Source organism: Oncorhynchus nerka, linkage group LG17 (genome assembly GCF_034236695.1).
Source record: "Oncorhynchus nerka isolate Pitt River linkage group LG17, Oner_Uvic_2.0, whole genome shotgun sequence".
Lineage (NCBI taxonomy): Eukaryota > Metazoa > Chordata > Actinopteri > Salmoniformes > Salmonidae > Oncorhynchus > Oncorhynchus nerka.
The window spans coordinates 7,814,560-7,839,252 of NC_088412.1; the positions used below are offsets into that span (position 1 = coordinate 7,814,560).

At 36.8% G+C, this 24,693-nt stretch overlaps 1 protein-coding gene across 1 annotated transcript in view; it reads left to right on the forward strand.

The window, feature by feature from the left end:
* LOC115124304 (synaptotagmin-7-like) overlaps window positions 1-24,693 on the forward strand; it is a 264,926-nt gene that overhangs the window by 74,890 nt on the left and 165,343 nt on the right. Inside the window, exon 5 of the mRNA XM_065002754.1 lies at window positions 5,416-5,562. Coding sequence (XP_064858826.1) covers window positions 5,416-5,562 — 147 coding nt within the window. The remainder of the gene's footprint in view (window positions 1-5,415; window positions 5,563-24,693) is intronic.

Genomic DNA, 24,693 nt, shown 5'->3' on the forward strand with positions numbered 1-24,693 from the left:
GTGTGATTGGTCCTGCGTTATCTCCCTTGTGATTGGTTCTTCATTATCTCCCTTGTGATTGGTACTTCATTATCTCCCTTGTGATTGGTCATACATTATCTCCCTTGTGATTGCTACTGCATTATTTCCCTTGTAATTGGCCCTACATTATCTCCCGTGTGATTGGTCCTGCGTTATCTCCCTTGTGATTGGTGCTTCATTATCTCCCTTGTGATTGGTCCTGCATTATCTCCCTTGTGATTGGTCATGCATTATCTTACCTGACTCTGCCAAGGAAGTGTTGTCGAGGAGATGGTTGCCCCCGCCGTCTCCCGTGGAGATCCTAGGAGGCAGTGTTCTTAAGTACGGCGCGTCTACAGCCAAGACACTGTTATTGTGTTAGTGTTAGTTCTTAAAGAACCTCGTAAGGTGTTTAGAATGGAGCTGGAGTATAGGTCACTTTGACTATAATGACACAGGAATGTTACATGACGTCTAACACGTGAGGTGTTTAGAATGGAGCTGGAGTATAGGTCACTTTGACTATAATGACACATGAATGTTATATGACGTCTAAGAATATTCTGGAAAAGTACATTTATTAAGGAGCTTTTCATTTGTGTTTTTTAAATGTCCAACGTGGCCGTTTAAAAAATAATAATAATCTCAATATCAAATCATTTCCGGGTAACAAATAAGTAACTTTCTGTGATTTGTTTTCCATTAAATATGGTCCAAAATAAACCAAAAATTGCTTGTTAGCAAAGAGCTATTTCTCAAGAAAGAATGTTTCTAGGGACTGTCTGGGGGTGGTCTGAGTGGGGAGGGGAAAACAGAAAACTAACTGTTATTGGCAGAGAGATTTGGAACTCTCTTTCCTATTGGTCTATTAGCTAATTTACCGACCTGGTGATGTCACCAAGCAGGTCAAAACTCCATCCCTCCAAAAACAGGCTGAAACTTCAGGTGGTCTTTTCAAACAGCTGTTACACTAAAAGGACATTAATCATCATTTTCACAATTTCACAATATTATTCCAACCTCATAGAGTGGAAAATATAAAACATGAGAAAATCCGATTTTTGACTGAACTGGGCCTTTAATATTGCTTTCCTGCATGCAGACAGACTATATTCGGCGCTATCGTTGCTCTCAATTGAACTATAATATAGAAATAATAACTATGGACATCATTATTATAAGGTTGCATTTCTCAGCACTGGGTTTTCATGATAAACTCTTCAGGTCGTCTCTTCTATAGCCAGCTCTAATACCCTCACGTTGTGATGGGTTCAGGTCGTCTCTTCTATAACCAGCTCTAATACCCTCACGTTGTGATGGGTTCAGGTCGTCTCTTCTATAACCAGCTCTAATACCCTCACGTTGTGATGGGTTCAGGTCGTCTCTTCTATAACCAGCTCTAATACCCTCATGTTGTGATGGGTTCAGGTCGTCTCTTCTATAACCAGCTCTAATACCCTCACGTTGTGATGGGTTCAGGTCGTCTCTTCTATAACCAGCTCTAATACCCTCACGTTGTGATGGGTTCAGGTCGTCTCTTCTATAACCAGCTCTAATACCCTCACGTTGTGATGGGTTCAGGTCGTCTCTTCTATAGCCAGCTCTAATACCCTCACGTTGTGATGGGTTCAGGTCGTCTCTTCTATAACCAGCTCTAATACCCTCACGTTGTGATGGGTTCAGGTCGTCTCTTCTATAGCCAGCTCTAATACCCTCACGTTGTGATGGGTTCAGGTCGTCTCTTCTATAACCAGCTCTAATACCCTCACGTTGTGATGGGTTCAGGTCGTCTCTTCTATAACCAGCTCTAATACCCTCACGTTGTGATGGGTTCAGGTCGTCTCTTCTATAACCAGCTCTAATACCCTCACGTTGTGATGGGTTCAGGTCGTCTCTTCTATAACCAGCTCTAATACCCTCACGTTGTGATGGGTTCAGGTCGTCTCTTCTATAACCAGCTCTAATAACCTCACGTTGTGATGGGTTCAGGTCGTCTCTTCTATAACCAGCTCTAATACCCTCACGTTGTGATGGGTTCAGGTCGTCTCTTCTATAACCAGCTCTAATACCCTCATGTTGTGATGGGTTCAGGTCGTCTCTTCTATAACCAGCTCTAATACCCTCACGTTGTGATGGGTTCAGGTCGTCTCTTCTATAACCAGCTCTAATACCCTCACGTTGTGATGGGTTCAGGTCGTCTCTTCTATAACCAGCTCTAATACCCTCACGTTGTGATGGGTTCAGGTCGTCTCTTCTATAACCAGCTCTAATACCCTCACGTTGTGATGGGTTCAGGTCGTCTCTTCTATAACCAGCTCTAATACCCTCACGTTGTGATGGGTTCAGGTCGTCTCTTCTATAGCCAGCTCTAATACCCTCATGTTGTGATGGGTTCAGGTCGTCTCTTCTATAACCAGCTCTAATACCCTCATGTTGTGATGTTGTATTTTAAATATCATTGCAAGTCAAGCCTCAAGGATATGTTCCTTCCTTTGAATATGAGTGTTTGTTAACTAGGCTCATTTTAAAATCTCTCTCTGAAACGGTTTTCTTTCCTTACTGGTTTCAGGAGCTTGATGTCTTCGTGGATTATATTACACATATCATCTGACCCTCTTCTTCTCCTCTCCTTCTTTTATCCCTCTTTCATTCCTTCCTAACTCCCTCTCTCTCCTTTCGCTGTGAAACTGGCTCCTAATGCTGACTACTATCATTGGAGAACTGTCTGTACTGTGTGTGATGTCACTGACTACTATCATTGGAGAACTGTCTGTACTGTGTGTGATGTCACTGAGAACTGTCTGTACTGTGTGTGATGTCACTGAGAACTGTCTGTACTGTGTGTGATGTCACTGACTACTATCATTGGAGAACTGTCTGTACTGCTGTCTGTACTGCTATCGGTACTGCTGTCATTACTACTGTCTGTACTGCTGCCTTTACTGCTGTCTGTACTGCTGTCTGTACTGCTGTCTGTACTGCTGTCGGTACTGTCGTTGGTACTGCTGTCTGTACTACTGTCTGTACTGTCGTCGGTACTGCTGTCTGTACTACTGTCTGTTGTCGTCGGTACTGCTGTCTGTACTGCTGTCGGTACTGCTGTCTGTACTGTCCCGTCGGTACTGCTGTCTGTACTACTGTCTGTACTGTCGTTGGTACTGCTGTCTGTACTGTCGTCGGTACTGCTGTCTGTACTACTGTCTGTACTGTCGTTGGTACTGCTGTCTGTACTGCTGTCTGTACTGTCGTCGGTACTGCTGTCTGTACTACTGTCTGTACTGTCGTTGGTACTGCTGTCTGTACTGTCGTCGGTACTGCTGTCTGTACTGCTGTCTGTACTGCTGTCTGTACTGCTGTCTGTACTGTCGTCGGTACTGCTGTCTGTAATGTCGTCGGTACTGCTGTCTGGACTGCTGTCTGTACTGTCCCGTCGGTACTGCTGTCTGTACTACTGTCTGTACTGCTGTCTGTACTGCTGTCTGTACTGCTGTCTGTAGTACTGTCTGTACTGCTGTCTGTACTGCTGTCTGTACTGCTGTCTGTAGTACTGTCTGTACTGCTGTCTGTACTGCTGTCTGTACTGTCGTCGGTACTGCTGTCTGTACTGCTGTCGGTACTGCTGTCTGTACTGCTGTCTGTACTGCTGTCTGTACTGCTGTCTGTACTACTGTTTGTACTGTCGTCGGTACTGCTGTCTGTACTGGTGTCTGTACTGCTGTCTGTACTGTCGTCGGTACTGCTGTCTGTACTACTGTCTGTACTGTCGTTGGTACTGCTGTCTGTACTACTGTCTGTACTGCCGTCGGTACTGCTGTCTGTACTACTGTCTGTACTGCTGTTTGTACTGTCGTCGGTACTGCTGTCTGTACTACTGTCTGTACTGTCGTCTGTACTGCTGTCTGTACTGGTGTCTGTACTGCTGTTTGTACTGTCGTCGGTACTGCTGTCTGTACTGGTGTCTGTACTGCTGTTTGTACTGTCGTCGGTACTGCTGTCTGTACTACTGTCTGTACTGTCGTCGGTACTGCTGTCTGTACTGCTGTCTGTACTGTCGTTGGTACTGCTGTCTGTACTGCTGTCTGTACTGTTGTCGGTACTGCTGTCTGTACTGCTGTCTGTACTGGTGTCTGTACTGTTGTCTGTACTGCTGTCTGTACTGCTGTCTGTACTGTTGTCGGTACTGCTGTCGGTACTGCTGTCGGTACTGTTGTCTGAACTGTTGTCTGTACCGCTGTCTGGCGTAATTCTCTCATCATGCTTTCTCTCTTTCTTAGTCCTTCAGCTAAAGGATGTGGTGCGCTGGACTTCTTAACTTCATCTTGATTTGTTTGAAATGTTCTTTATCAGTGTGTGCTGCTATATACACGACAATGTGTCCTTTTGTCTCTCTGTCGCTCTCTCTCTGCTCTCTCTCGCTCTCGCTCTCGCTCTGCTCTCTTTCTCTTTCTGCTCTCTCTCTCTGTCTCTCTCTCTGTCTCTCTGTCTCACTGTCTCTCTCTGCTCTCTCTCTCTCTCTCTTCCTCTCTCTCTCTCGCTCTCGCTCTCTCTCTGACTGTCTCTCTCTCTGTCTCTGACACTCTGTCTCTGACACTTTCTGTCTGTCTGTCTGTCTCTCTCTGTCTCACTCTCTCTCTCTCTCTTTCTGTCTCGTTCTTTTGCTCTCTCGCACTCTCAGCCTCAGCAGCCTTAAAGATGACCATAATGAATGTACTGTGAAACCTCTGATAATTGGACCAAATCAGACATAAAAAACCCTTCCACCTGCAATTTCTAGAACCCCCTTAAGAATCCACCTTTAGATCCCCATTCTATAACCCCTTCTAGAACCCCCTTTATAATCCACCTTTAGATCCCCATTCTATAACCCCTTCTAGAACCCCCTTTATAATCCACCTTTAGATCCCCATTCTATAACCCCTTCTAGAACCCCCTTTATAATCCACCTTTAGATCCCCATTCTATAACCCCTTCTAGAACCCCCTTTATAATCCACCTTTAGATCCCCATTCTATAACACCTTCTAGAACCCCCTTTATAATCCACCTTTAGATCCACATTCTATAACCCCTTCTAGAACCCCCTTTATAATCCACCTTTAGATCCCCATTCTATAACCCCTTCTAGAACCCCCTTTTTAATCCACCTTTTAGATCCCCATTCTATAACCCCTTCTAGAACCCCCTTTAGATCCCCCTTTTAGAACCAGCTCTAAACCAAACCAAGGTCCTTCATCCTTTCTGAAAGGAGGATCTCTTCTCCTCCTCCTCCAAATGTTTTTCATCTCAGCTCGTCGTCCCCCCAACACATACACACACACCCGTTCCCCTGTCCATATGCTTGGTGGCCTGGCTGTTTGCCTGGTATATTGTGTTTCTCTGACCTGTCTTGTCTCTCTCTCTGCCTCTCGGCTCTGCCTCACAGCGATCTAGACAGAGACTTTTGGAATAACAATGACAGCAGCAGCTCAGTACAGGGGAGGAGGTGGAGCTCCTATCCATCCAAGGAGTTCCTACTAAACATTTCTCCCAATGCCCCACACGGAGATCAGCGCCTCACACTCAAGTGAGTCTTAGTGAAAGGCTGGTAAGAGAGAGACCCTCCCCCTGAGCAGGGCTGTAGAGAGACAGTGGTGGTACCTTTCCTTCCTTCCTTCCTCTCTTTTCTCATCCTTTCCTTTCTTATCCTTTCCTTCCTTCCTTTCTTTTCCTTTCCTTTCTTTTCCTTTCCTTTCTTATCCTTTCCTTTCTTTTCCTTTCCTTTCTTATCCTTTCTTTTCCTTTCCTTTCCTTTCTTATCCTTCCCTTTCTTTTCCTTTCCTTTCCTTTCTTTTCCTTTCCTTTCCTTTCTTATCCTTTCTTTTCCTTTCCTTTCCTTTCTTATCCTTTCTTTTCCTTTCCTTTCTTTTCTTATCCTTTCTTTTCTTATCCTTTCTTTTCCTTTCCTTTCTTTTCCTTTCCTTTCTTTTCCTATCCTTTCCTTTCCTTTCCTTTCCTTTCTTGTTCTTTCCTTTCTTTTCCTTTCCTTTCCTTTCTTTTCATTTCTTTTCCTTTCCTTTCCTTTCTTGTTCTTTCCTTTCTTTTGCTTTCTTTTCCTTTCCTTTCCTTTCTTTTCCTTTCCTTTCTTTTCCTTTCCTTTCTTTTCCTTTCCTTTCTTGTTCTTTCCTTTCTTTTCCTTTCCTTTCTTTTCCTTTCCTTTCTTGTTCTTTCCTTTCTTTTCCTTTCCTTTCCTTTCCTTTCCTTTCTTGTTCTTTCCTTTCTTTTCCTTTCCTTTCCTTTCTTTTCATTTCTTTTCCTTTCCTTTCCTTTCCTTTCTTGTTCTTTCCTTTCTTTTGCTTTCTTTTCCTTTCCTTTCCTTTCTTTTCTTTTCCTTTCCTTTCTTTTCCTTTCCTTTCTTGTTCTTTCCTTTCTTTTCCTTTCCTTTCTTTTCCTTTCCTTTCTTGTTCTTTCCTTTCTTTTCCTTTCCTTTCCTTCCTTCCTTCCTTTCTTTTCTCATCCTTTCCTTTCTTATCCTTTCTTTTCCTTTCCTTTCCTTTCTTATCCTTTCTTTTCCTTTCCTTTCTTTTCTTATCCTTTCTTTTCTTATCCTTTCTTTTCCTTTCCTTTCTTTTCCTTTCCTTTCTTTTCCTTTCCTTTCCTTTCCTTTCCTTTCTTGTTCTTTCCTTTCTTTTGCTTTCTTTTCCTTTCCTTTCCTTTCTTTTCCTTTCCTTTCTTTTCCTTTCCTTTCTTGTTCTTTCCTTTCTTTTCCTTTCCTTTCTTGTTCTTTCCTTTCTTTTCCTTTCCTTTCTTTTCCTTTCCTTTCTTGTTCTTTCCTTTCTTTTCCTTTCCTTTCCTTCCTTCCTTCCTTTCTTTTCTCATCCTTTCCTTTCTTATCCTTTCTTTTCCTTTCCTTTCCTTTCTTATCCTTTCTTTTCCTTTCCTTTCTTTTCTTATCCTTTCTTTTCTTATCCTTTCTTTTCCTTTCCTTTCTTTTCCTTTCCTTTCTTTTCCTTTCCTTTCCTTTCCTTTCCTTTCCTTTCTTGTTCTTTCCTTTCTTTTGCTTTCTTTTCCTTTCCTTTCTTTTCCTTTCCTTTCCTTTCTTTTCCTTTCCTTTCTTGTTCTTTCCTTTCTTTTCCTTTCCTTTCTTTTCCTTTCTTTTCCTTTCCTTTCATTTCTTTTCCTTTCCTTTCCTTTCTTTTCCTTTCCTTTTCTTTCCTTTCTTTTCCTTTCCTTTCTTTTCCTTTCCTTTCTTTTCCTTTCCTTTCCTTTCCTTTCCTTTCTTGTTCTTTCCTTTCTTTTGCTTTCTTTTCCTTTCCTTTCCTTTCTTTTCCTTTCCTTTCTTGTTCTTTCCTTACTTTTCCTTTCCTTTCTTTTCCTTTCCTTTCTTGTTCTTTCCTTTCTTTTCCTTTCCTTTCCTTTCCTTTCCTTTCTTTTCCTTTCCTTTCCTTTCTTTTCCTTTCCTTTCTTGTTCTTTCCTTTCTTTTCCTTTCCTTTCTTTTCCTTTCTTTTCCTTTCCTTTCATTTATTTTCCTTTCCTTTCTTTCCTTTCCTTTTCTTTCCTTTCTTTTCCTTTCCTTTCCTTTCTTTTCCTTTTTTTCCTTTCCTTTCTTTTCCTTTCCTTTCATTTCCTTTTCCTTTCCTTTGCTTTCTTGTTTTTTCCTTTCCTTTATTTTCCTTCCTTTCCTTTCCTTTCCTTTAATTTCCTTTTCTTTCCTTTCCTTTCATTTCCTTTCCTTTCATTTAATTTCCTTTCCTTTCCTTTCCTTGTTATTAAAAACCCACCCCAATTACAACATGAGGACTTGTAACTGATATAAAATAACCACAGACACACCGTGTGCATATATACAACGGACATTAACAACAGACACACATTGTCCATATATATAACTGACACTAACCACAGACACATATTGTCTATATATATAACTGACACTAACCACAGACACATATTGTCTATATATATAACTGACACTAACCACAGACACATATTGTCTATATATATAACTGACACTAACCACAGACACAGATTGTCTATATATATAACTGACACTAACCACAGACCACACATTGTCTATATATATATAACTGACACTAACCACAGACACGTATTGTCATAACTGACAATAATGATGCCCTGTTCGGTCTGTTCAGAAAGGAACATGTATGTTAAAACAAAGCACCTAACTCCACACAGCAAAACTAACTAGCTCCTCCCCCTTCCACCTCTCTAACCTATCACCTTTCTCCCATGGCGTGTAACTCCTCCCGCTTTAACATATCTAACCTATCACCTTTCTCCCATGGCGTGTAACTCCTCCCCCTTTAACATATCTAACCTATCACCTTTCTCCCATGGGGTGTAACTCCTCCCGCTTTAACATATCTAACCTATCACTTATCTCCAATGGGGCAAAACTCCTCCCCCTATAACCTCTCTAACCTATCACATCTCCATGGAGACGGACAAAACACACACTCTCTCTCTCTCTCTCTCTCTCTCTCTCTCTCTCTCTCTCTCTCTTCCCCTGTTTCCAAAATAACACCTTTGCTGTACACACCTTAATAACCTCCAACATCTCTGTTCCTCCCTCACTCTCTCCGTCCTCTCCCAGTGTAATGTGACCAGAGCTGGGTGGGTTCAGATACTATTTGAAATTGTGTGTTAATACTTTAAGCATTTGCCTGGAGTCCTAGAAGTATTTCAAAATTATTTTAAATAGTACTGGAACCCAGGTCTCGAAGTGAAGGGATCCTAATCCTCAGTGTTGGAGGACTGTGAAGGGATCCTAATCCTCAGTGTTGGAGGACTGTGAAGGGATCCTAATCCTCAGTGTTGGAGGACTGTGAAGGGCTCCTAATCCTCAGTGTTGGAGGACTGTGAAGGGATCCTAATCCTCAGTGTTGGAGGACTGTGAAGGGATCCTAACCCTCAGTGTTGGAGGACTGTGAAGGGATCCTAATCCTCAGTGTTGGAGGACTGTGAAGGGATCCTAATCCTCAGTGTTGGAGGACTGTGAAGGGATCCTAACCCTCAGTGTTGGAGGACTGACTGTTACACGTGGTTATCATGTGGTTCTGGTGTTCAGTTACCTGTTGTTTGGCTGACTGTGTTATAGTACAGTACAGTATAGTATGTTATTTATTTTAATGGATCTTCACACCAACCAAGCTAACCACAAACTGTATACAGTTGAAGTCGAAGTTTACATACACCTCAGCCAAATACATTTAAAATCAGTTTTTCACAATTCCTGACATTTAATCCTAGTAACAATACCCTGTCTTAGGTCAGTTAGGATCACCACGTTATTTTAAGAATGTGAAATGTCCGAATAATAGTAGAGATAATTATTTAATTCAGCTTTTATTTCTTTCATCACATTTCCAGTGAGTCAGAAGTTTACATACACTCAATTAGAATTTGGTAGCATTGCCAATAAATTGTTTAACCTGGGTCAAACATTTTGGGTAGCGCTCCACAAGCTTCCTACAATAAGTTGGATGAATTTTGGCCCATTCCTCCTGACAGAGCTGGTGTAACTGAGTCAGGTTTGTAGGCCTCCTTGCTCGCACACACTTTTTCAGTTCTGCCCACATATTGTCTATGGAATTGAGGTCATGGCTTTGTGATGTTGTCCTTAAGCCATTTTGCCACAATTTTGGAAGTCTGCTTGGGGTCATTGTTCATTTGGAAGACCCATTTGTGACCAAGCTTTAACTTCCTGACTGATGTCTTGAGATGTTTCTTCAATATATCCACGTAATTTTCCTTCATCATGACGCCATACTATTTTGTCTACCAGTCCCTCCTGCAGCAAAGCACCCCCACAACATGATGCTGCCACCCCCGTGCTTCACAGTTGAGATGGTGTTCTTCGGCTTGCAACCCTCCCACTTTTTCCTCCAAACATAACAATGGTTATTATAGCTAAACAGTTCTATTTTTGTTTCCTCAGACCAGAGGACATTTCCCCAAGTGCAGTTGCAAACCGTAGTCTGGCTTTTTTATGGATGCTTTGGAGCAGTGTGTCACGAATCCCGCCGAAGATGGTGCCTCTTCCTGTTCGGGCAGCGCTCGGCGGTCGTCGTCGCCGGCCTACTAGCTGCCATTGATTCCCTTTGGATTAAAGATCCACGTTCGGAACTAAACCTGCTCTCTGCGCCTGACTCCTCCACCCACTACTCCTAGAAGCCTTAACACAGTAGCTTTTTCCTTGCTGAGCAGTCTTTCAAGTTATGTCGATAAAGGACTCGTTTTAATTTGGATATAGATACTTTTATACCTGTTTCCTCCAGCATCTTCACAAGGTCCTTTGATGTTGTTCTGGGATTGATTTGCACTTTTCGCACCAAAGTACGTTCATCTCTAGGCGACAGAACGCTTCTCCTTCCTGAGCGGTATGACGGCTGCGTGGTCTCATGGTGTTTATACTTGCGTACTATTGTTTGTACAGATGAACGTGGTATCTTCAGGCATTTGGAAATTGCTCCCAAGGATGAACCAGACTTGTGGAGGTCTACAAATGTTTTTCTGAGGTCTTGGCTGATTTCTTTTGATTTTCCCATGATGTCAAGCAAAGAGGCACTGAGTTTAAAGGTAGGCCTTGAAATACATCCACAGGTACACCTCCAATTGACTCAAATGATGTCAATTAGCCTATCACAAGCTTCTAAAGCCATGATATCATTTTCTGGAATTTTCCAAGCTGTTTAAAGGCACACACAACTTACTGTATGTAAACTTCTGACTTCAACTGTATCTAGGGAATAGGGGTAGACTACTGTAATTGGACCAGCAACATAGATCTACAGCATTTAGTTCACTAGTGGAAATAATACAACCTCCTCCTCGTCGTATTTCATTCCAACGATGTCTTTGGGTGCATCCCAAATTGCACACTACTCCCTATATAGTGCACTGCTTTTGACCAGAACTGCACATCTGACTTCAACTGTTCTCGCCCATCTGCCCCCTAATGACAGTGAAAACACGTTTTCAAAGTTTAACATGAAGTCCCAGGAACTGTCCGTAGATCTCAGAGGGTTGATTTAGTGCTGTCTATTTATATGGTGTTTATATGGTGTTTATATAGTGTTTATATAGTGTTTATATAGTGTTTATATAGTGTTTATATAGTGTTTATATGGTGTTTATATGGTGTTTATATAGTGTTTATATGGTGTTTATATAGTGTTTATATAGTGTTTATATAGTGTTTATATAGTGTTTATATGGTGTTTATATGGTGTTTATATAGTGTTTATATGGTGTTTATATGGTGTTTATATAGTGTTTATATAGTGTTTATATAGTGTTTATATAGTGTTTATATAGTGTTTATATGGTGTTTATATGGTGTTTATATAGTGTTTATATAGTGTTTATATAGTTTTATATAGTGTTTATATAGTGTTTATATGGTGTTTATATAGTGTTTATATAGTGTTTATATAGTGTTTATATAGTGTTTATATAGTGTTTATATAGTGTTTATATAGTGTTTATATGGTGTTTATATGGTGTTTATATAGTGTTTATATAGTGTTTATATGGTGTTTATATGGTGTTTATATGGTGTTTATATGGTGTTTATATAGTGTTTATATAGTGTTTATATAGTGTTTATATAGTGTTTATATAGTGTTTATATGGTGTTTATATGGTGTTTATATGGTGTTTATATAGTGTTTATATAGTGTTTATATGGTGTTTATATAGTGTTTATATGGTGTTTATATGGTGTTTATATAGTGTTTATATGGTGTTTATATGGTGTTTATATAGTGTTTATATAGTGTTTATATAGTGTTTATATGGTGTTTATATAGTGTTTATATGGTGTTTATATAGTGTTTATATGGTGTTTATATGGTGTTTATATAGTGTTTATATAGTGTTTATATGGTGGTTATATAGTGTTTATATAGTGTTTATATAGTGGTTATATAGTGTTTATATAGTGTTTATATAGTGTTTATATAGTGTTTATATAGTGTTTATATAGTGTTTATATAGTGTTTATATAGTGTTTATATAGTGTTTATATAGTGTTTATATAGTGTTTATATAGTGTTTATATAGTGTTTATATGGTGTTTATATAGTGTTTATATAGTGTTTATATAGTGTTTATATAGTGTTTATATAGTGTTTATATAGTGTTTATATAGTGTTTATATAGTGTTTATATAGTGTTTATATGGTGTTTATATAGTGTTTATATAGTGTTTATATAGTGTTTATATAGTGTTTATATAGTGTTTATATGGTGTTTATATGGTGTTTATATAGTGTTTATATAGTGTTTATATGGTGTTTATATGGTGTTTATATAGTGTTTATATGGTGTTTATATAGTGTTTATATAGTGTTTATATAGTGTTTATATGGTGTTTATATGGTGTTTATATGGTGTTTATATAGTGTTTATATAGTGTTTATATAGTGTTTATATAGTGTTTATATGGTGTTTATATGGTGTTTATATGTGTTTATATAGTTTTATATAGTGTTTATATAGTGTTTATATAGTGTTTATATAGTGTTTATATAGTGTTTATATAGTGTTTATATAGTGTTTATATAGTGTTTATATAGTGTTTATATAGTGTTTATATAGTGTTTATATAGTGTTTATATAGTGTTTATATAGTGTTTATATAGTGTTTATATGGTGTTTATATAGTGTTTATATAGTGTTTATATAGTGTTTATATAGTGTTTATATAGTGTTTATATGGTGTTTATATAGTGTTTATATAGTGTTTATATAGTGTTTATATAGTGGTGCTGTGGTGCTGTGTGTGTTAACTCATTCGCCAATGCGTTCTTATAGCTACAGTAAATATGAATAATTGATGTGACCAATTGAACAGCTTCCTATATTCTAGCCTGTAGCTTTAAGACAAGTAAGTCATTATTTTCGAAAAGGTTATGTTGAGTAGTGGCGTACCACCAACAACTAGAGCCCAAGCCAGGACATTCACAGCTTGAGCCTCCTTTGGGCACTGAGACATGGCTGTCTTACAAATGGGTTTCTGTCTGGATCTGTTATGTAACAAACTGGCTGGCTGGCTGACTGGCTGGCTGATTGGCTGGCTGATTGGCTGACTGGCCGACTGGCTGACTGACTGATTGACTGACTGACTGGCTGGCCGACTGGCAGACTGGCTGACTGGCTGACTGGCCGGCTGACCGACTGACCGGCTGGCCGACTGACTGACTGACTGGCTGACTGGCTGGCTGGCTAACTGGCTGACTGACTGGCTGACTGGCTGGCTGACTGGCTGGCTGACTGGCTGGCTGACTTACTGACTGGCTGGCTGGCTGACTGGCTGACTGGCATACTGACTGGCTGGCTGGCTGACTGGCATACTGACTTACTGACTGGCAGGCTGGCTGGCTGACTGGCTGACTGGCTGGCCATCTCCAACAGACCTGAGACTGGACTGTCCCTGTACTCCATCCTATCTGTTAAATAGACCTGACCATCAAAGGGCCCAGTAGCAGTACTGTATTTTGTATCTGTTAATAGCCTGGGGACATGAGGGACCAGTTGGATTAAGGAGGTTTAGTTCTGTAGTAGAAGGAAGGTGATAGTGTATATTACTGTTCAAAAGGTTGTACTATAGAAGGTGGTAGTGTATATTACTGTTAAAAGGTTGTACTATAGTAGGTGATAGTGTATATTACTATAGAAGGTGGTAGTGTATATTACTGTATAAAAGGTTGTACTATAGAAGGTGATAGTGTATATTACTATAGAAGGTGATAGTGTATATTACTATAGAAGGTGATAGTGTATATTACTATAGAAGGTGGTAGTGTATATTACTATAGAAGGTGATAGTGTATATTACTATAGAAGGTGGTAGTGTATATTACTATAGAAGGTCATAGTGTATATTACTATAGAAGGTGATAGTGTATATTACTATAGAAGGTGATAGTGTATATTACTATAGAAGGTGGTAGTGTATATTACTATAGAAATAGGTATTACTATAGAAGGTGATAGTGTATATTACTATAGAAGGTGGTAGTGTATATTACTATAGAAGGTGGTAGTGTATATTATTGTATAAAAGCTTGTACTATAGAAGGTGGTAGTGTATATTACTATAGAAGGTGATAGTGTATATTACTGTATAAAAGGTTGTACTATAGAAGGGGGTAGTGTATATTACTGTAGAAGGTGATAGTGTATATTACTATAGAAGGTGATAGTGTATATTACTGTATAAAAGGTTGTACTATAGAAGGTGGTAGTGTATATTACTATAGAATGTGATAGTGTATATTACTATAGTAGGTGGTAGTGTATATTACTATAGAAGGTGGTAGTGTATATTACTGTAGAAGGTGATAGTGTATATTACTATAGAAGGTGATAGTGTATATTACTGTATAAAAGGTTGTACTATAGAAGGTGATAGTGTATATTACTATAGAAGGTGATAGTGTATATTACTATAGAAGGTGATAGTGTATATTACTGTATAAAAGGTTGTACTATAGAAGGTGATAGTGTATATTACTATAGTAGGTGGTAGTGTATATTACTATAGAAGGTGGTAGTGTATATTACTATAGAAGGTGATAGTGTATATTACTATAGAAGGTGGTAGTGTATATTACTATAGAAGGTGGTAGTGTATATTACTATAGAAGGTGATAGTGTATATTACTATAGAAGGTGATAGTGTATATTACTATAGAAGGTGGTAGTGTATATTACTATAGAAGGTGGTAGTGTATATTACTATAGAAGGTGGTAGTGTATATTACTATAGAAGGTGATAGTGTATATTACTATAGAAGGTGGTAGTGTATATTACTATAGAAGGTGGTAGTGTATATTACTATAGAAGGTGATAGTGTATATTACTATAGAAGGTGATAGTGTATATTACTATAGAAGGTGGTAGTGTATATTACTATAGAAGGTGGTTGTGTATATTACTATAGAAGGTGATAGTGTATATTACTATAGAAGGTGGTAGTGTATATTACTATAGAAGGTGGTAGTGTATATTACTGTATAAAAGGTTGTACTATAGAAGGTGGTAGTGTATATTACTATAGAAGGTGGTAGTGTATATTACTGTATAAAAGGTTGTACTATAAGAATGTGGTAGTGTATATTACTATAGAAGGTGATAGTGTATATTACTGTATAAAAGGCTGTACTATAGTAGGTGATAGTGTATATTACTATAGAAGGTGGTAGTGTATATTACTATAGAAGGTGATAGTGTATATTACTATAGAAGGTGATAGTGTATATTACTATAGAAGGTGATAGTGTATATTACTATAGAAGGTGGTAGTGTATATTACTATAGAAGGTGGTAGTGTATATTACTATAGAAGGTGGTAGTGTATATTACTATAGAAGGTGGTAGTGTATATTACTATAGAAGGTGATAGTGTATATTACTATAGAAGGTCATAGTGTATATTACTATAGAAGGTGGTAGTGTATATTACTATAGAAGGTGATAGTGTATATTACTGTAGAAGGTGGTAGTGTATATTACTGTATAAAAGGCTGTACTATAGTAGGTGGTAGTGTATATTACTATAGAAGGTGGTAGTGTATATTACTATAGAAGGTGATAGTGTATATTACTGTAGAAGGTGATAGTGTATATTACTATAGAAGGTGATAGTGTATATTACTGTAGAAGGTGATAGTGTATATTACTATAGAAGGTGATAGTGTATATTACTGTATAAAAGGCTGTACTATAGTAGGTGGTAGTGTATATTACTATAGAAGGTGATAGTGTATATTACTATAGAAGGTGGTAGTGTATATTACTATAGAAGGTGGTAGTGTATATTACTGTATAAAAGGCTGTACTATAGTAGGTGGTAGTGTATATTACTATAGAAGGTGGTAGTGTATATTACTATAGAAGGTGATAGTGTATATTACTATAGAAGGTGATAGTGTATATTACTATAGAAGGTGATAGTGTATATTACTATAGAAGGTGGTAGTGTATATTACTGTATAAAAGGCTGTACTATAGTAGGTGGTAGTGTATATTACTATAGAAGGTGATAGTGTATATTACTATAGAAGGTGGTAGTGTATATTACTATAGAAGGTGGTAGTGTATATTACTATAGAAGGTGATAGTGTATATTACTATAGAAGGTGGTAGTGTATATTACTATAGAAGGTGGTAGTGTATATTACTGTATAAAAGGTTGTACTATAGAAGGTGGTAGTGTATATTACTATAGAAGGTGGTAGTGTATATTACTATAGAAGGTGATAGTGTATATTACTATAGAAGGTGATAGTGTATATTACTATAGAAGGTCATAGTGTATATTACTATAGAAGGTGATAGTGTATATTACTATAGAAGGTGATAGTGTATATTACTATAGAAGGTGATAGTGTATATTACTGTATAAAAGGCTGTACTATAGTAGGTGATAGTGTATATTACTATAGAAGGTGGTAGTGTATATTACTATAGAAGGTGGTAGTGTATATTACTGTATAAAAGGCTGTACTATAGAAGGTGGTAGTGTATATTACTATAGAAGGTGGTAGTGTATATTACTGTATAAAAGGCTGTACTATAGAAGGTGATAGTGTATATTACTGTATAAAAGGCTGTACTATAGTAGGTGATAGTGTATATTACTATAGAAGGTGGTAGTGTATATTACTATAGAAGGTGGTAGTGTATATTACTATAGAAGGTGGTAGTGTATATTACTATAGAAGGTCATAGTGTATATTACTATAGAAGGTGGTAGTGTATATTACTATAGAAGGTGATAGTGTATATTACTATAGAAGGTGGTAGTGTATATTACTATAGAAGGTGGTAGTGTATATTACTATAGAAGGTGATAGTGTATATTACTATAGAAGGTGATAGTGTATATTACTATAGAAGGTGGTAGTGTATATTACTATAGAAGGTGATAGTGTATATTACTATAGAAGGTGATAGTGTATATTACTATAGAAGGTGGTAGTGTATATTACTATAGAAGGTGATAGTGTATATTACTATAGAAGGTGGTAGTGTATATTACTATAGAAGGTGGTAGTGTATATTACTATAGAAGGTGGTAGTGTATATTACTATAGAAGGGCATAGTGTATATTACTATAGAAGGTGATAGTGTATATTACTATAGAAGGTGGTAGTGTATATTACTATAGAAGGTGATAGTGTATATTACTATAGAAGGTGGTAGTGTATATTACTATAGAAGGTGGTAGTGTATATTACTGTATAGAAGGTGTACTATAGTAGGTGGTAGTGTATATACTATAGAAGGTGATAGTGTATATTACTATAGAAGGTGGTAGTGTATATTACTATAGAAGGTGGTAGTGTATATTACTATAGAAGGTGATAGTGTATATTACTATAGAAGGTGATAGTGTATATTACTATAGAAGGTGGTAGTGTATATTACTATAGAAGGTGGTAGTGTATATTACTATAGAAGGTGATAGTGTATATTACTATAGAAGGTGATAGTGTATATTACTATAGAAGGTGGTAGTGTATATTACTATAGAAGGTGATAGTGTATATTACTATAGAAGGTGGTAGTGTATATTACTATAGAAGGTGGTAGTGTATATTACTGTATAAAAGGTTGTACTATAGAATGTGGTAGTGTATATTACTATAGAAGGTGATAGTGTATATTACTATAGAAGGTGATAGTGTATATTACTATAGAAGGTGGTAGTGTATATTACTATAGAAGGTGGTAGTGTATATTACTATAGAAGGTGGTAGTGTATATTACTATAGAAGGTGGTAGTGTATATTACTGTATAAAAGGTTGTACTATAGAATGTGGTAGTGTATATTACTATAGAAGGTGATAGTGTATATTACTATAGAAGGTGATAGTGTATATTACTATAGAAGGTGGTAGTGTATATTACTATAGAAGGTGGTAGTGTATATTACTGTATAAAAGGCTGTACTATAGAAGGTCATAGTGTATATTACTATAGAAGGTGGTAGTGTATATTACTATAGAAGGTGATAGTGTATATTACTATAGAAGGTGATAGTGTATATTACTATAGAAGGTGATAGTGTATATTACTATAGAAGGTGATAGTGTATATTACTATAGAAGGTGGTAGTGTATATTACTATAGAAGGTGGTAGTGTATATTACTATAGAAGGTGGTAGTGTATATTACTATAGAAGGTCATAGTGTATATTACTATAGAAGGTGGTAGTGTATATTACTATAGAAGGTGATAGTGTATATTACTATAGAAGGTGATAGTGTATATTACTATAGAAGGTCATAGTGTATATTACTATAGAAGGTGGTAGTGTATATTACTATAGAAGGTGATAGTGTATATTACTATAGAAGGTGGTAGTGTATATTACTATAGAAGGTGGTAGTGTATATTACTGTATAAAAGGCTGTACTATAGAAGGTGGTAGTGTATATTACTATAGAAGGTGATAGTGTATATTACTATAGAAGGTGGTAGTGTATATTACTATAGAAGGTGATAGTGTATATTACTATAGAAGGTGATAGTGTATATTACTATAGAAGGTGGTAGTGTATATTACTATAGAAGGTGGTAGTGTATATTACTATAGAAGGTGATAGTGTATATTACTATAGAAGGTGGTAGTGTATATTACTGTATAAAAGGCTGTACTATAGAAGGTGATAGTGTATATTACTATAGAAGGTGGTAGTGTATATTACTATAGAAGGTGGTAGTGTATATTACTATAGAAGGTGGTAGTGTATATTACTATAGAAGGTGATAGTGTATATTACTATAGAAGGTGGTAGTGTATATTACTATAGAAGGTGATAGTGTATATTACTGTAGAAGGTGATAGTGTATATTACTGTATAAAAGGTTGTACTATAGAAGGGGGTAGTGTATATTACTATAGAAGGTGGTAGTGTATATTACTATTGAAGGTCATAGTGTATATTACTATAGAAGGTGATAGTGTATATTACTATAGAAGGTGATAGTGTATATTACTATAGTAGGGGGTAGTGTATATTACTATAGAAGGTGGTAGTGTATATTACTATAGAAGGGCATAGTGTATATTACTATAGAAGGGGGTAGTGTATATTACTATAGAAGGTGGTAGTGTATATTACTATAGAAGGGCATAGTGTATATTACTATAGAAGGGCATAGTGTATATTACTATAGAAGGGCATAGTGTATATTACTATAGAAGGGCATAGTGTATATTACTATAGAAGGTGGTAGTGTATATTACTATAGAAGGTGGTAGTGTATATTACTATAGAAGGTGATAGTGTATATTACTATAGAAGGTGATAGTGTATATTACTGTATAAAAGGCTGTACTATAGAAGGTGGTAGTGTATATTACTGTATAAAAGGCTGTACTATAGTAGGTGGTAGTGTATATTACTATAGAAGGTGATAGTGTATATTACTATAGAAGGTGATAGTGTATATTACTATAGAAGGTGGTAGTGTATATTACTATAGAAGGTGGTAGTGTATATTACTGTATAAAAGGCTGTACTATAGAAGGTGGTAGTGTATATTACTATAGAAGGTGGTAGTGTATATTACTGTATAAAAGGTTGTACTATAGAATGTGGTAGTGTATATTACTATAGAAGGTGATAGTGTATATTACTATAGAAGGTGATAGTGTATATTACTATAGAAGGTGGTAGTGTATATTACTATAGAAGGTGATAGTGTATATTACTATAGAAGGTGATAGTGTATATTACTATAGAAGGTGGTAGTGTATATTACTATAGAAGGTGATAGTGTATATTACTATAGAAGGTCATAGTGTATATTACTATAGAAGGTGGTAGTGTATATTACTATAGAAGGTGATAGTGTATATTACTATAGAAGGTGATAGTGTATATTACTATAGAAGGTGATAGTGTATATTACTATAGAAGGTGATAGTGTATATTACTATAGAAGGTCATAGTGTATATTACTATAGAAGGTGGTAGTGTATATTACTATAGAAGGTGGTAGTGTATATTACTATAGAAGGTGGTAGTGTATATTACTATAGAAGGTGGTAGTGTATATTACTATAGAAGGTCATAGTGTATATTACTATAGAAGGTGGTAGTGTATATTACTATAGAAGGTGGTAGTGTATATTACTATAGAAGGTGATAGTGTATATTACTATAGAAGGTGGTAGTGTATATTACTATAGAAGGTGGTAGTGTATATTACTGTATAAAAGGCTGTACTATAGAAGGTGGTAGTGTATATTACTATAGAAGGTCATAGTGTATATTACTATAGAAGGTGGTAGTGTATATTACTATAGAAGGTGGTAGTGTATATTACTATAGAAGGTGGTAGTGTATATTACTATAGAAGGTGGTAGTGTATATTACTGTATAAAAGGCTGTACTATAGAAGGTCATAGTGTATATTACTATAGAAGGTGGTAGTGTATATTACTATAGAAGGTGGTAGTGTATATTACTATAGAAGGTGATAGTGTATATTACTATAGAAGGTGGTAGTGTATATTACTATAGAAGGTGGTAGTGTATATTACTATAGAAGGTGATAGTGTATATTACTATAGAAGGTGATAGTGTATATTACTATAGAAGGTGATAGTGTATATTACTATAGAAGGTGGTAGTGTATATTACTGTATAAAAGGCTGTACTATAGAAGGTGGTAGTGTATATTACTATAGAAGGTGATAGTGTATATTACTATAGAAGGTGGTAGTGTATATTACTGTATAAAAGGCTGTACTATAGAAGGTGGTAGTGTATATTACTATAGAAGGTCATAGTGTATATTACTATAGAAGGTGGTAGTGTATATTACTATAGAAGGTGGTAGTGTATATTACTATAGAAGGTGGTAGTGTATATTACTGTATAAAAGGCTGTACTATAGAAGGTCATAGTGTATATTACTATAGAAGGTGGTAGTGTATATTACTATAGAAGGTGATAGTGTATATTACTATAGAAGGTGATAGTGTATATTACTATAGAAGGTGATAGTGTATATTACTATAGAAGGTGATAGTGTATATTACTATAGAAGGTGGTAGTGTATATTACTATAGAAGGTGGTAGTGTATATTACTATAGAAGGTGGTAGTGTATATTACTATAGAAGGTCATAGTGTATATTACTATAGAAGGTGGTAGTGTATATTACTATAGAAGGTGATAGTGTATATTACTATAGAAGGTGGTAGTGTATATTACTATAGAAGGTCATAGTGTATATTACTATAGAAGGTGGTAGTGTATATTACTATAGAAGGTGATAGTGTATATTACTATAGAAGGTGGTAGTGTATATTACTATAGTAGGTGGTAGTGTATATTACTGTATAAAAGGCTGTACTATAGAAGGTGGTAGTGTATATTACTATAGAAGGTGATAGTGTATATTACTATAGAAGGTGGTAGTGTATATTACTATAGAAGGTGATAGTGTATATTACTATAGAAGGTGATAGTGTATATTACTATAGAAGGTGGTAGTGTATATTACTATAGAAGGTGGTAGTGTATATTACTATAGAAAGTGATAGTGTATATTACTATAGTAGGTGGTAGTGTATATTACTGTATAAAAGGCTGTACTATAGAAGGTGATAGTGTATATTACTATAGAAGGTGGTAGTGTATATTACTATAGAAGGTGATAGTGTATATTACTATAGAAGGTGGTAGTGTATATTACTATAGAAGGTGATAGTGTATATTACTGTAGAAGGTGATAGTGTATATTACTGTATAAAAGGTTGTACTATAGAAGGGGGTAGTGTATATTACTATAGAAGGTGGTAGTGTATATTACTATAGAAGGTGGTAGTGTATATTACTATTGAAGGTCATAGTGTATATTACTATAGAAGGTGGTAGTGTATATTACTATAGAAGGTGGTAGTGTATATTACTATAGAAGGGCATAGTGTATATTACTATAGAAGGGCATAGTGTATATTACTATAGAAGGTGGTAGTGTATATTACTATAGAAGGTGGTAGTGTATATTACTATAGAAGGTGGTAGTGTATATTACTGTATAAAAGGCTGTACTATAGAAGGTGGTAGTGTATATTACTATAGAAGGTGATAGTGTATATTACTGTAGAAGGTGGTAGTGTATATTACTATAGAAGGTGGTAGTGTATATTACTATAGAAGGTGGTAGTGTATATTACTGTAGAAGGTGATAGTGTATATTACTATAGAAGGTGGTAGAAGGTGATAGTGTATATTACTATAGAAGGTGGTAGTGTATATTACTATAGAAGGTGGTAGATAATATATTACTATAGAAGGTGGTAGTGTATATTACTATAGAAGGTGGTAGTGTATATTACTATAGAAGGTGGTAGTGTAAGGTGATATTATAGAGGTGTATATTACTATAGAAGGTGGTAGTGTATATTACTATAGAAGGTGATAGTGTATATTACTATAGAAGGTGATAGTGTATATTACTATAGAAGGTGTACTATAGTGGTAGTGTATATTACTATAGAAGGTGATAGTGTATATTACTATAGAAGGTGATAGTGTATATTACTATAGAAGGTGATAGTGTATATTACTATAGAAGGTGATAGTGTATATTACTATATAGAAGGTGATAGTGTATATTACTATAGAAGGTGATAGTGTATATTACTATAGAAGGTGATAGTGTATATTACTATAGAAGGTCATAGTGTATATTACTATAGAAGGTGATAGTGTATATTACTATAGAAGGTGGTAGTGTATATTACTATAGAAGGTGATAGTGTATATTACTATAGAAGGTGATAGTGTATATTACTGTATAAAAGGCTGTACTATAGAAGGTCATAGTGTATATTACTATAGAAGGTGGTAGTGTATATTACTATAGAATGTGATAGTGTATATTACTATAGAAGGTGATAGTGTATATTACTATAGAATGTGGTAGTGTATATTACTATAGAAGGTGGTAGTGTATATTACTATAGAAGGTCATAGTGTATATTACTATAGAAGGTGGTAGTGTATATTACTATAGAAGGTGGTAGTGTATATTACTATAGTAGGTGGTAGTGTATATTACTATAGAATGTGGTAGTGTATATTACTATAGAAGGTGATAGTGTATATTACTATAGAATGTGATAGTGTATATTACTATAGAAGGTGGTAGTGTATATTACTATAGAAGGTGATAGTGTATATTACTGTATAAAAGGCTGTACTATAGAAGGTGGTAGTGTATATTCCTGTATAAAAGGCTGTACTATAGAAGGTGGTGTATATCTTAGCACCATCACAGTTTGAGATTAGAAGTTAGAGATCCTCTGCATCGTAGGAAAGACACGAGGGAGGCAATTCAATTCAAAAGCCCACAAACATAGTTGAGAATAACTCCGTAGAGCTCTGGTCAAAAGTAGTGCACTATGTAGGGAATAGGGTGCCAGCTCTGGTCTAAACTCGTGCACTATGTAGGGAATAGGGTGCCAGCTCTGGTCAAAAGTAGTGCACTATGTAGGGAATAGGGTGCCAGCTCTGGTCTAAAGTAGTGCCCTATATAGGGAATAGGGTGCCACCTCTGGTCAAAAGTAGTGCCCTATATAGGGATTAGAGTGCCATAGCGCTCTGGTCAAAAGTAGTGCCCTATGTAGGGAATAGGGGGGTGTTTTTGACTCAGACAGCGTGATGTGACTTGAGGAGATAGACATGAGAGATGTGATATAAAATGATTTCCCTCTGGGTTCCACTGAAATCTGCAGCTTCCTGTCTTATAGTGACAGTGGATCTAGTGTATCACACACACACACACACATACACACACACACACACACACACACATACACCGTGTATCACACACACACACACACACACACACACACACACACACAGTGTATTTCGTTAGTTACATCCAACAGATTGGTATTTAGTGTTCAATAAGATATAGGGCTGCTTCCTCCTGAGTTGGCTTCCCTATAATATCTCCTTCCTTCTGAAGTGTAGCACTCGTTCTCTAGTTTAAAGTGAAAATTAAAGAGAGTTTCATATGGCCCCGTCATGTCAGTTTACATCCCACGAAGGGAAGTGGGCCGACTTCAGGACAAAGGTGGTTGTTACATTATCTGTAGCAGGACTCAGTCAGCGTAGTCAGTCAGCGTAGTCAGTCAGCGTAGTCAGTCACTGTAGTCAGTCACTGTAGTCAGTCAGCGTAGTCAGTCAGCGTAGTCAGTCAGCGTAGTCAGTCACCGTAGTCAGTCAGCGTAGTCAGTCAGCGTAGTCAGTCACTGTAGCCAGTCACTGTAGCCAGTCACCGTAGTCAGTCAGCATAGTCAGTCACTGTAGTGAGTCACTGTAGCCAGTCACTGTAGCCAGTCACCGTAGTCAGTCAGCGTAATCAGTCAGTGTAGTCAGTCACTGTAGCCAGTCACTGTAGCCAGTCACCGTAGTCAGTCAGCGTAGTCAGTCACTGTAGTCAGTCAGCGTAGTCAGTCAGCGTAGTCAGTCAGCGTAGTCAGTCAGCGTAGTCAGTCACTGTAGTCAGTCACTGTAGTCAGTCAGCGTAGTCAGTCAGCGTAGTCAGTCACTGTAGCCAGTCACCGTAGTCAGTCAGCATAGTCAGTCACCGTAGCCAATCAGCGTAGGCAGTCAGCGTAGCCAGTCAGCGTAGTCAGTCAGCGTAGTCAG